General features: G+C 45.8%; 1 protein-coding gene across 2 annotated transcripts; it reads right to left on the bottom strand.

The window, feature by feature from the left end:
* Positions 1–8,282: 8,282 nt before the first annotated feature.
* Positions 8,283–12,481, bottom strand: TXNIP (thioredoxin interacting protein). 2 transcript variants are annotated; one of them, XM_033197914.1, is made up of 8 exons: positions 11,865–12,481; positions 11,249–11,321; positions 10,988–11,135; positions 10,771–10,873; positions 10,380–10,636; positions 10,116–10,272; positions 9,851–10,002; positions 8,283–9,721 (listed from the first exon to the last, which is right to left on the bottom strand). In XM_033197914.1, the coding sequence occupies exons 1-8, from the start codon at positions 12,112–12,114 to the stop codon at positions 9,686–9,688; spliced, it is 1,176 nt and encodes a 391-aa protein (XP_033053805.1). In that variant the 5' UTR covers positions 12,115–12,481; the 3' UTR covers positions 8,283–9,685. The 2 variants fall into 2 exon arrangements, with proteins under 2 accessions (XP_033053805.1, XP_033053804.1); XM_033197913.1 differs by lacking the exon at positions 8,283–9,721 and having other exon boundaries at positions 9,793–10,002.
* Between the last annotated feature and the right edge of the window lie 523 nt (positions 12,482–13,004).

Genomic DNA, 13,004 nt, shown 5'->3' with positions numbered 1-13,004 from the left:
CCCAGGTGACCTAATTTTCCCAAACCAGAGATAGCAGATCTTGCCTTGTCAGACTTGGTCACCATTTCCAACCTCTCTGACCTTCACTATCATTTCTTCTACTTTCCAAAAGTATATGAAGCACAGGCCTGGGATTCCATGGTGTCAAATTCTGTTCCCAAGAGTTGGGGGCAGTGGGATGCATGAGGTTGCAGGAGAGTTTGGAGCTGTCCTGCGGGACAGCTTGAGGAGGTAGAACTGCAAAGAAGCCTTGAGAGTACCACTGGCAGAGGTACACCTATCTCCAGGGGAAACAAAGGAGCTATTGGCCCTGCCCAACCACCCTCTTCCTGATGTACAGGAATCGGGAGGTAAAACAGAAACCAGAGTTTCCCCAGAGTTGGAAGGTGAAGCAAGCATGAAAGACAGGGAATAAACAGAAATGGGAGAGCAGGAGGCAAAGGATTAACCCTGAGTCTGGCTAGATGAAGGAGGAAGCCAGAATCTGGAGAAGTGGAGAGGGAGGGATCTTTAGCCACAGAACCATATAAGGGAAGCACAAATGTTGGCCAGGCGTGGTGGCTCACGCCTGGGATCCCAGCACTTTGGGTGGCCGAAGCAGGCGGATCTATAGTGAAACCCCGTATCTACTAAAAATACAAAAATTAGCCAGGCGTGGGGGTGGGCACCTATAATCCCGGCTACTCAGGAGGCTGAGACAGGAGAATCACTTGAACCCGGGAGGCGGAGGTGCAGTGAGCTGAGGTCGCACCATTGCACTCCAGCCTGGTGACAGAGTGCGACTTGTCTCTTAAAAAAAAAAGGGGGGGAAGCACAGTTCTCATTCCCCTGAATACCTCCTCCCCTCTCAGCAGCTGAAATCCTTGCTCTATCCATCTGTCCAATACGTTAAAAATATCCATGCTGGGAACCTAGCCAGACATTTCCAAGAACCTGTTTACTGACCATTTGGTTAACTTTGATTGTCAGCAAATAGCCCAACAGGGACTGAGAATGGACCTTGCCTAACATCTCAGGACTCAGGGAACATGGAATTCACAATCCTGTCCCTTTGTTTTCCCTGTCTTCTTTCTCCCATCACTCTGTTGCCTGGAGATGACCAGTCAATTGATAGTCAGACTCTGTTCATTCTTTTCTCTTTACATAACAGGCCCAGCAGAGAGTAGGGAAGGGTCAAGCAAAGGGAAAGGTCAGGACAGAACAGGAATAGCCTAAATAAGCTAAACTGGGCCTCATCCGTGGGCTCACCTCCACTGACATTTGTGCTACTCAGTCTAGTCCACCTCGCGGAAAAAAATCAAATGGAATGCAATACCTTGAAAGAAAAAGTCTGCAAGTCCTGTGACGTTACATTGTATATCTAGCACTCTCTGTTCCTCAGTTCATCACTCCAAATGGTGGGAAGCTTTTCTTTGGAGTTGTATACTGAAAAGTTAAGAAAGTTCAAATAATTTTTAGAAGGTTACAGGGTTTAATCCACAGGCATGGGAAGCACACTGGGAGTGTGAAAAAGAAAATCCTGAGGCCAAGTGGGTACTGTGGCTCACTCCTGTAATCCAAGCACTTTGGGAGGCCGAGGCAGGCAGATAGCTTGAGTCAAGCTATCTGGAGTTTGAGACCAGCCTGGGCAACATGGTGAAACCTCATCTCAGCTAAAAATAAAAAAAATTAGCCAGACATGGTGGTGCATGCCTGTAATCCCAGCTACTTGGGTGACTGAAGCAAGAGAATTGCTCGAACCCAGGAGGAGGAGGTTGCAGAGATTGCCCCACTCCACACTAGCCTGGGTGATAGAGTGAGACTGTCTCAAAAAAAAAAAAAAAAAAAAGTAAATTATTCAAGGGGGTGATGAGGGATATGTCCCCTCTTTTTTTAGGTAACAATCACTTAAGTGGTATTGTTCTAACTTTTTACATATATTTTAAAATTTCTCACAATCTTCTGAGGTAGGCATTATTATTATGTCTCATTTTATAAATGAACTCACTGTGACATAGAGAGGTTAAACAAGTTGCCCAAGGTCACACAACTGGTTAAATGGTAGAAGAATGGTCTTAATTTAGATAGTTTGGCTTCAGGGTCCACGTGCTTAACTACTATACTATACTTTCCTCCTTTTTCTTTTCTTTTTTTTTTTTTGAGACAGAGTCTCGTTCTGTCACCCAGGTGCTGGAGTGCAGTGGCGTGATCTCTGCTCACTACAACCTCCCTCTCTGGAGTTCAAGCAATTCTCTTGCCTCAGCCTCCCAAGTAGTTGGGACTACAGGCGTACACCACCTCACTGGGCTAATTTTTTGTATTTTTAGTAGAGATGGGGTTTCACCATGTTGGCCAGGCTGGTCTCAAACTCCTGATGTCAGGTGATCCGCCCACCTTGGCTCTCAAAGTGCTGGGATTATAGGCATGAGCCACCTTGCCTGGCCTATTTTTTCTTAATAGTATAGGAAGACTAATCTTTGGACTTTTTCCGGGTTCTAGACTTACCTATTGAGCCAGGACCTGCAGCCCTGGATCTTTAGCTCTCTGAAAAGGAGTGTTTCAGCTTATGAAATAGAGGTGGATGTGAGGTCGTAACAGAGAAAGGACAAAAAACTTCCCATCCCCCATGCCCAAACTATTGAGGCCAGGATGCCTGGGGCAGGGACTTCTGATCATTGGAAGGTCAGTAAAATATGTTCCTTACTCACCTTATGCATTTTATCACCTAGAGGTAGCCCAAGAAAATAATTCTAAGAGGGATCTGTAGTCTGTTGAAAGAATTGGGCCAAGGTTGCATGTGCCTGTCGTCAGAGCTACATGGGAGGCTGAGTAGGGGGAATCCCTTGAGGCTATGAGTTCAAGGTCAGAGTTTGCTATAATTGTGCCTGTGAACAGCCACTGCACTCCAACCTGGGCAACATAGTGAGACCCTCTCTCAAAAAGAGAAGAAAGAATTGTGCAAAGGTTACTCCTTGACTCCACTTCGTGCCCTTCAGCTCTTGTGTGATTGTTTTTTGCTGAACGTGTGCTTTGTCCAGATCCTTGCCTCCACATTTTTCCCTCCCAGTACCTCAACCCAAGTTAGATCCTTGTGTTTCCAGTCTGTTCAGAGGTATCAATCAAGGCAGCCAATGACTCTGGTTGTTGAAGTACCTGTTTTTTGTTTTGTTTTGTTTTGTTTTGAAAAGGAGTCTCTCTCTGTCTCCCAGGCTGGAGTGCAGAGGCGTGATCTCGGCTCACTGCAGTCTCCACCTCCTGGATTCAAGCGATTCTCCTGCCTCAGCCTCCCAAGTAGCTGGGACTACAGGTGCCTGCCATGCCTGGCTGATTTTTATATTTTTAGTAGAGGCGGGGTTTCACCATGTTGGCCAGGCTGATCTCAAACTTCTGACCTCAAATGATCCACCCACTTTGGCCTCCCAAAGTGCTGAGATCACAGGCATGAGCCATTGTGCCCGGCCCCTTTTTCTTGTTAATTTTATTGTCTTGCTCTTTTCTCTCTTTAGGTAGTTTTCTTTTTTACTTCTCTCAGATCTCCCTATACCAGATTGAACCTACTGAATAAATGATACTCAGAACCACATCTCCTCTAATGATTGTACCTGTAGGTCATAGCTCTTTAAAAATTAAAAGGCGCATGAGAAGAGGATAAGCAAAGAAGACCCAAAATATTCACCCACTTAAGTGGGGAAATAGCTAGGCCACTATCCAAGGAAGTGTACTGAAGCAAGCCTGTAGGCAGAAAATGTCCTGGGGTGAGGTAGACATTGTATACAGAAGGCAAAAAGAAGTAGAGCAGAGTTTTTGTGCTGTAAGAGAAGGATAGGTTTCCTCTGGCGGAACAGCTCTAGCTGCTTACTCCTTTAGATTTTGATGTGATATTCAGTATGGCAGTCACTAGTCACACAAAGCTGAAGTTTAATTGAATTAAACAAAATTGGGCCAGGCATGGTGGCTCACGCCTATAATCCCAGCACTTTGGGAGGCTGACATGGGCAGATCACCTGAGGTGGGGAGTTCGAGACCAGCCTTACCAACATGGAGAAACCCTGTCTCTACTAAAAATACAAAATTAGCCAGGTGTGGTAACGCATGCCTGTAATTCCAGGTACTTGGGAGGCTGAGGCAGGAGAATCACTTGAACCCAGGAGGTGGAGGTCGCGGTGAGCCAAGATCACGGCGTTGCACTCCAGCCTGGGCAACAAGAGAGAAACTCCGTTTCAAAAAAAAAAAAAAAAAAAAGATAAACACAATTAAAAATTCAGGCCGGGCGCGGTGGCTCAAGCCTGTAATCCCAGCACTTTGGGAGGCCGAGACAGGTGGATCACGAGGTCAGGAGATCGAGACCATCCTGGCTAACATGGTGAAACCCCGTCTCTACTAAAAAAATACACACAAAGGCCGGGCGCGGTGGCTCAAGCCTGTAATCCCAGCACTTTGGGAGGCCGAGACGGGCGGATCACGAGGTCAGGAGATCGAGACCATCCTGGCTAATATGGTGAAACCCCGTCTCTACTAAAAAATACAAAAAACTAGCCGGGCGAGGTGGCGGGCGCCTGTAGTCCCAGCTACTCGGGAGGCTGAGACAGGAGAATGGCGTGAACCCGGGAGGCGGAGCTTGCAGTGAGCTGAGAGCCGGCCACTGCACTCCAGCCTGGGCGGCAGAGCAAGACTCCGTCTCAAAAAAAAAAAAAAAAAATACACACAAAAAAACTAGCCGGCGAGGTGGTGGGCGCCTGTAGTCCCAGCTACTCGGGAGGCTGAGGCAGGAGAATGGCGTAAACTCGGGAGGCGGAGCTTGCAGTGAGCTGAGATCCGGCCACTGCACTCCAGCCCGGGTGACAGAGCGAGACTCCGTCTCAAAAAAAAAAAAAAAAAATTTCAGTTACAGGCTGGGCACAGTGGCTCACACCTGTAATCCTAGCACTTTGATAGGCTGAGGCGGGAGGATTGCTTGAGCTCAGGAGTTTGAGACCAGCCTGGGCAACATGGCAAAACCCCATCTCTATGAAAAATACGAAAATTAGTTGGGCTTGGTGGCATGCACCTGTAGTCCCAGCTGCTAGGGGGCTGAGGTGGGAAATCACTTGACCCTGAGAGGTGGAGGCTGCAGTGAGCAGAGATCATGCCCCTGCACTCCAGCCTGGGAGACAGAGCAAGACCCTGTTTAAAAAAAAAAAAAAATCATGCACAGCACTTTGGGAGGCTGAAGCAGGCAGATTGCTTGAGCCTAGGAGTTCAAGACCAGACTGGGCAACATGGTGAAACCCTGTCTCTACAAAAAATACAAAAAATTAGCTGGGCATGGTGGCGTGTGCCTGTAGTTCTAGCTACTTGGGAGGCTGAGGTGAGAGAATGACCTGAGCTTGGGAGGTCAAAGCTGCAGTGAGCAAGCCGAGATTGTGCCACTGCATTCCAGCCTAGGGGACAGAATGAGACCCTATCTCAAAAAAAAAAAAAAAAAAAGATGAGAAAAAAATCAGTTTATCAGTCACAGTAGCCACATTTCAGAGCTAGTGGCTAGTGTATTGAACTTTTCCATCATCATAGAAAATTCTATTTGGACAGCTGGATAAAGGATATTAAGGGTATCTGGAGGGAATGCCCATGTTCTGGCTCTTCCAGGATCAGATCTCTCTTTTTTTTTTTTGAGACGGAGTCTTGCTTTGTTGCCCAGGCTCGAGTGCAATGGTGCAGTCTCGGCTCACTGCAACCTCCGCCTCCTGGGTTCAAGTGATTCTCCTTCCTCAGCCTCCCGAGTAGCTGGGATTACAGGTGCCTGCCACCATGCCCGGCTAATTTTTGCATTTTTAGTAGAGACGGGGTTTCACCATGTTGGCCAGGATGGTCTCAAACTGCTGGCCTCGTGATCCACCCACCAACGTGCTGGGATTACAGGCATGAGCCACCGCGCCCAGCCCCAGGATCAGATCTTTAAGAGGCCTTGGGGGCCGGGCGCGGTGGCTCAAGCCTGTAATCCCAGCACTTTGGGAGGCCGAGACGGGCGGATCACGAGGTCAGGAGATCGAGACCATCCTGGCTAACACGGTGAAACCCCGTCTCTACTAAAAAGTGCAAAAAACTAGCCGGGCGAGGTGACGGACGCCTGTAGTCCCAGCTACTCGGGAGGCTGAGGCAGGAGAATGGCGTAAACCTGGGAGGCGGAGCTTGCAGTGAGCCGAGATCCGGCCACTGCACTCCAGCCTGGGTGACAGAGCGAGACTCCGTCTCAAAAAAAAAAAAAAAAAAAAAAAAAAGGCCTTGGGTATAAAGTTATCTATCCTTTCGAAGCCATCCCTCTTCTCATATTGGGTACTGGTAGCCCGACTGTGCACACAAACAACCAGGCTCATGTACTCCATGGTCTCTGCATTCCTTTGTCCTGCTTTCTGGCCCGTTTTTGTCATTGCTTCACCCCTCTAGTCCCTGGAAAACAAGCTACAGAAAAAACTTTTCCATCAACTTTGACCTAATTTCCTGGTCACGGATTTGAAGGGGAGGAGCCGCTAAATTCTTGAACAGGTGAGAAAGGGGCGGAGAGTTCAGGTGAAAGTCACCTTGGCAATAGGTAGAAATAGAGACTGACACTTTGGTAATGAAAGAGAGACAAAGAGAGGGAGGAGTGTGCTATAGAAAATGGAAGATAAAAGGAAAATGAAGATTTAAATAGAAAAGGATCTTTTAAATCTCACTTTCTATTAAATTCACATTGATTTTAGTTTGCTTATCATTTATTTATTTATTTTCGAGGTAAACTCTGTCCCCCAGGCTGCAGTGCAAGTGGTGCGATCATAGCTCACTGTAATCTAGAACTTCTGGGCTTGAATGATCCTCTTGCCTCAGCCTCGTGAGTAGCTAGGGCTATAACACCCTACATTGATTTCATGTAGAATTTCCAGGTGCCTGTTATTTGGAATTAGTTTGTGGAAGTCCTCAGAAAAGCCAGTTCCCCAAATAAGGGCCAGGACCAGATATGTGCAAATATTTAAATTAGCCATCCCAGGGTTTCTCACCTGTCAGTTCTTTAGGAATGAAAATCACTACCAGGTGTGGTGGCTCACACCTGTGAGCACTTTGGGAGGCTGAGGCAGGTGAATCATGGGAAGTCAGGAGTTCAAGACCAGCCTGGCCAACATGGTGAAACCCAGTCTCTACTAAAGATACAAAAATTAGCTGGGCAAGGTGGCTCATGCCTGTAATCCCAACTACTCAAGCGGCTGAGGTAGGAGAATCGCTTGAACCTGGAAGGCGGAGGGTGCAGTGGGCCAAGATTGGGCTACTGCACTCTAGCCTAGGAGATAGCAAGATTCTATGTCAAAAAAAAAAAAAGAATGAAAATCACACCAATTAAACATGGGATTGTTTAATCCCATGTTTAGAGAATTACTAATAGTAGTAGTACTCAACTACTATTACCCTACAAGGAATAGGAACCACCAAAGCATCTAAGGGATAAGGGTGGATTTGAATAGTTAGCAAACGTTTACTGAGTTATGTGCTTGAATAGGAATTGTGAAAACAAAAAATGGTTAGCTGCCTCCAAAGAATACTCATAGCTCTATAACTTCTTAAGTCCTGAATAGTTATCCTTGTTAGTATATAAATCAAGTTTACACTGGGAAGAAACTTTATGATAAAACCAAATTATGAAAAAGGGATCTTCAGCCGGGTGTGGTGTCTCATGCCTGTATTCCCAACACTTTGGGAGGCCAGGGCCAGCAGATCACTTGAGCCCAGAAGGTTGAGGCCACCCTGGACAGCATGGCAAAACCCCAGTTCTACAAAAAGTATAAAAATTAGCTGAGTGTAGTGGTGTGTGCCTGTAGCCCAGCTATGTGGGAGTCTGAGATGGGAGGTTCACTTGAGCCCAGGTCAAGGCTCAGTGAGCTAAGATCATGCTACCACACTCCAACCTAGGTGAGACTGTCTTAAAAAAAAAAAAAAAAAGGAACCTCCACTCTTTTCTTTCAAATTCCCTCATAAACATCATTTCCCTGTATTTTAAGAACTCATGAACTCCAAAACTGAAGGAATTTAGTAATGATTAGCTATGGACTTGGAAAACTAGACAACCAGAAAATCCCAGTATAGCTCTTCAGTGAATCTGAATGAAACATGCCTCAAACTGTTTCCCTCTTCACCTCCAGCCCCTACTCTGCCGCCATTCCTTAGGGTCCATAGGGAGTGTTTTCTCCACAAGGTTTTCACTGGTGTGGATTGTTAAGTGGAGGAAGACTCCTTTAGGCACACCTTCTTTCCAAAAGCTTCTCCAAAGCCATCTCACAGACAACATTTTTTTTTTCCCATTAAAAAAACTTTATTTTTATTTTTTACAAGAATATCCCCATCTGGGGTAAAAATATATCTGGTGAAGTACAAAATATAGTCTTTACCATACAAAAAGATACATAATACAAAAACATGAAACCACCTTCAGTCCACACTTTCTGGCTGCAGTAACTCTCAGAAAAGGGTGGAGCTCAGTGCTGACACAGGACAGTGAACAAAGTGCTATGGCTGAGAGTGACTGACCAAGTGCTGGCAGCTGTAGTGAGAGAGGGGCCAATATCCCTATCTCCTAACACAGGGCAGGAAGGGTGTTCGAAGGGCTTTTGTGAAGACCTGCCCTCTAGTTTCTCATGGCAGTATTTGGAGGTTCTGATCAGTGTTGGGCATTTTGATCGAGAGTTCCTCCTTGGGTTTGGAGAAGTCACAGTGGGCAAGGCTGACAGCAGCAACCATTTCACATGATTTGAGTCTTAGAATTATGTAATTCTGTACATTGGGGCAATCTCAAAAGTAGTTTTTTTTTTCGTCTTTGGGCTTACCCCTAGAGACATAGTAGACGAGTTTCAGCTTACATCGAAGATGGCAGAGGGAGGAGGACAAAAAATTTGACAGGAACTAAAGTGCTAAGAACATCACCTTAGAATCAATTCCAAGGACTTGCATGAAGAGAAAAATATCCTCCCATATGAAAATATTTGCAATAGGAGAACACAGTGCAATAGGCTCCAAAAACGGCTTTTAAGACCTTTGGTGGGACACAGTTACTACTGCTTTAAAAGCCAGGTTAAAGTATACTCTAAGTAAAGATGACCATAGAGCAGCTAGCTTCTTTTTTTTATAATCACAAAGAAAGCTCTCTCCAAATGTCCATCAAATCAGCCCTAGAAGGTTTTTCTTTTTTTTCTGCAAGTACACAAACACTGATTTTAGGAACCTCCTTTTCCCAAAGTTTTGGCCACAATTTCCCTTTTCATCTTCCTAGTTTGCTAAATTGGCTCTTCTCCACATGATAGATACGTAAGTTCAAGGTCCAAAGTGGTTATCACAATTTGCACAAAGCCTCCAAGAAACCTTGAAAAGCTTATGCCAGGAGGCCATTTTTACCTGACCCGAAACTACCCAAAAGACCTCAATTTTCAAGGAGATCTGAGAAAATGGATGGGCCTGAGTTTTTCTAGCTGTTTTTAAACCCATCCAACAAACACCCCTGTATCACAACATCGGCGCTGGCTGAGGATGAGTCCACATCCTTTAAGGCCCAGGAGACTGCCTGCTGACCACCTCCTGCATTGGGAAGTCAGAGGCTAAGGTGGATCCACTCCATTGCAGAGACTATTAAGTCTCTGAAAAAGTGAGAGTCCAGGAAGAGAGACAAAAAGAAACAAGTAGGTAAAGCTGCTTCTTTTCTTCCACATGTTCACTGCACATTGTTGTTGAGGATGCACGGATCCACCTAAAGGAAGAAACAGACTATTTCAGTTCAGGTAAGAACTAAAAGAACAAACCAGTTTAGCAATCCCTCTAAGTCAACTTCTTATAGAAAGCTTAGGACAAATTTAACAGTAAATATGACAATTCTCACCTCAGTGTAAGTAGGTGGTGGCATGAACTTGAACTCAGGGGCATACATAAAGATAGGGCTGTCTTGAGCACCATCCATGTCATCTAGCAGAGGAGTGGTGGGGCTCTCCAATCGGTGATCTTCGGGAATGACATCCATATAGCAGGGAGGAGCTAGAAAAGAAAATATGGCCACATAAGAAGCCTGCCCAAGAAATGCTGGACGACCACAAGTTTACAAACCCAGGTAGACCAGAAATGAAGAAAAGACATTAGGTCTGGCTCACCTTCTGGGGTATCAGGGATATTCAGATCTACCCAACTCATCTCAGAGCTGGTCCGGCTGGCCATGCTAGATGTTCTGCTGCTTAGACCTGATCTGCTGCCAATTACCAGGGGCAGGTCAAGGATGACCTTCTTGGATCCAGGAACGCTAACATAGATCTAGAAAAGGAAGATGGTAGTTTGTTAGACCAGAGCTCCGGAGAAACAAGACAGTTACGGTAACAGATGAACAATTTCTCTGCTGAACCCACCCTGCCTCTACTCACCAGTAAGGAATATTCAACTCGAAGAATGTTGCAGCCCAGGATAGAAGGCCTGATCTTCTGAACCCGAAGGCTCTTTCCATGCCATGATGCACATGTCCCTGAGATAATATGATTGCCTCTGACTGATGACAACTTCTGAGTCAGCACCTTGGTCTGGCCATTGGCAAGGTAAGTGTGGCGGGCTACAATGGCAGCTTTGGGGACCACAATTCGGGAACATGTATTCTCAAAGTCAGCATGGATGGAAATCTCATCACCTAGGAAAGAGAAAAATGAAAACTTACTGATACTCAGTATAGTTAATGACATTTCCTCTACCCCAGTCCCATGCCCTTGCCCCACTAAACCCAGTTCCTGTTATATCTGCCTGCCATAAGCACTAGGATTTTACCTTCACAGAATCCTTTTCTGTCAATTCGAGCAGAGACAGACACCCGCCCATCAGGAATGAACATGCAGGAAACTTTCTTTTCCTTTTTAGCAGACACAGGTGCCTATGTAGAAGGGGACAAAAAAGGGTGTTTTGAGATGCTTCAATCTAATGCCCAAGACATCTGATTTATCATCCCTGTGACCCAGAAAACTATAATCTTTAAAACAAATCTCACCATTAAATCAGGGGTATTGACATCCACCAGATCCACCACTTCAAAGTTTTTCTTTGTCTCCTGAGTTGGCTGGCTGGGGCGGTCAAGAAAAGCCTTCACCCAGTAGTCTACACACCCATATTTTCCTTTGAAGGATGTTCCCAGAGGCCTGTGTCAAGAAAATGAAAATTTTTAAATGCTCTCCAAGGAACAGTAAGTGATCAAAGGAGGACAAGGTATTTTAGACAGAAAAGTTCGAAGATGCATTTAGCTGATATTTACCCCTGGGGAAGCTCAAAGCCGAACTTGTACTCATATTTGTTTCCAGGTCTCATGATCACCATCTCATTCTCACCTGAAGGGGAAGAAAATCGAGTAGCCATTAGGCTTCCTGTTACACTTAAAATGCATCTGTGTGATAAGGAATGCTTGGGTGGCCTGCAAGGTATTGAAGTACCCCCAATTATATTCCACAGATAGGTATTTTAATCATCCCATGTTGGTCTTAAAAAGAAATTCTGTTGTATTTTGTTGGGCAGCAAATTCTCAAGTTGCCCTGCAATGCTTTTAAAGATTCACCCAGGACAGTTCTCCACTAACATCTCAAACAGGAAGTAGGCAAAGAATAAGCAACTAATGCACACGTAAGATTTTTAACTATCCGAGGCAATGCCCCTCAGAATCACCTTTAGGACACAGCACCATAAAAAACTGTACAAACCACCCCTTTTTTGGGGGGGGGGGAGAATGTCTGCAAATTAGAAAAAAGGAAGTAACAATGTGTAATTCACACCACTCAAACTGAGCAACTTAAAACATTTCGTATAGTTTTGTGTATTCCTTTCAATTCTCTTCTCTAATCAGCTTTCACCCTCCAACAATGAATTGGGCCGCTTACCTGTTGGCTGGTCTTCCGGAAGAAGCGTGTCTTCATAGCGCAGGTACTCCGAAGTCTGTTTGCACTGCTGGGATCCCTGCATCCAGAGTACTTTAGCCACTCCGCAAGCAAGGATCCTAACGGCTTTGACACGAGTAACTTCACACACCTCCACTATCACCCGGCCAGCCACCTTCTCGCCACTGCCGTACACCTTTTCAGGGTCGTTAAAGACCACCTCAAAAGACTTGATCTTCTTGAACATCACCATGATGGGGCTGAGTTGGTTTGAGAGTTAGAAAAGACCGTGGAAGAATAAAAAAAAAAAAAAGCACCAAATCGAGGAAACTCTTTTACAGTAAATTATTTCACTCTTCCTAAGGAATGAAGATATTCTTAAGCAATTTGAGCTTAAAAATAAAGATTTTAACAAATGAATTTTAACTACTAGGTTTTCGAAGAGGCGTCCAAAAAATTTACGCCGCTGGTTACACTAAGCGATTTCAGAGAAAAAGTCTTCTTTCCCCCGATTGCTGAAGAAGAGATCTGATCTCCGCACGTACCCCTTCACAGAGAAAGCGAGGTTAGTTTCAAGCAGCAGGCGGAAAAGGCTCTATATAGAAGCCCCGGCCAGAAGAGCCACGCGAGCGCTGGGCCCGAGGCTCGTGCTGCCCTCGTGCACATCCCTCCCATTGGCTGCCCGGTCCTTGTTTACCAGGAGCCCGACCAATCAGTGAGATCGCTGAGGCGCGTGGACACGGTGTGCTCCTGGCGGGGAAAATGGTTGTTGTGCTCGGGAGCGGTGCAGGGAGGGGGGAAGGAGAGGAATGAGGGGAAGGAGAGGAAGGAGGGGAAGGAGGGGGATGTTGAGTCTTCACCTGGGCCCAGTGGAAGGAGGATCCCACTGACCCTAAAACCTAGCCAGGGCGACAGGCCATCGGAGGGCGGGTGTGGACGTTTCTGGTCTGAGAGCGGTGTTTTGAGGTAAAAAGAAAATGTGTTTATGAGGGAATTTCATGCCTAGTCTTAGCCAGTGCAATTAGAGTCTGTCGTTTATTCATGGCTCGTAAATAGCAAGTGTGTGAAAATCCCATAGCTCCAAGAATACTTTTAGGTTTGGGGCCGTGGAGCGCAGAATGCTTGGTGTTACTGTTAAGGAAC

The sequence above is a fragment of the Trachypithecus francoisi genome, unplaced genomic scaffold (genome assembly GCF_009764315.1).
Source record: "Trachypithecus francoisi isolate TF-2019V2 unplaced genomic scaffold, Tfra_2.0 Lachesis_group5, whole genome shotgun sequence".
Lineage (NCBI taxonomy): Eukaryota > Metazoa > Chordata > Mammalia > Primates > Cercopithecidae > Trachypithecus > Trachypithecus francoisi.
This window is presented reverse-complemented; position numbering and strand designations above follow the sequence as displayed.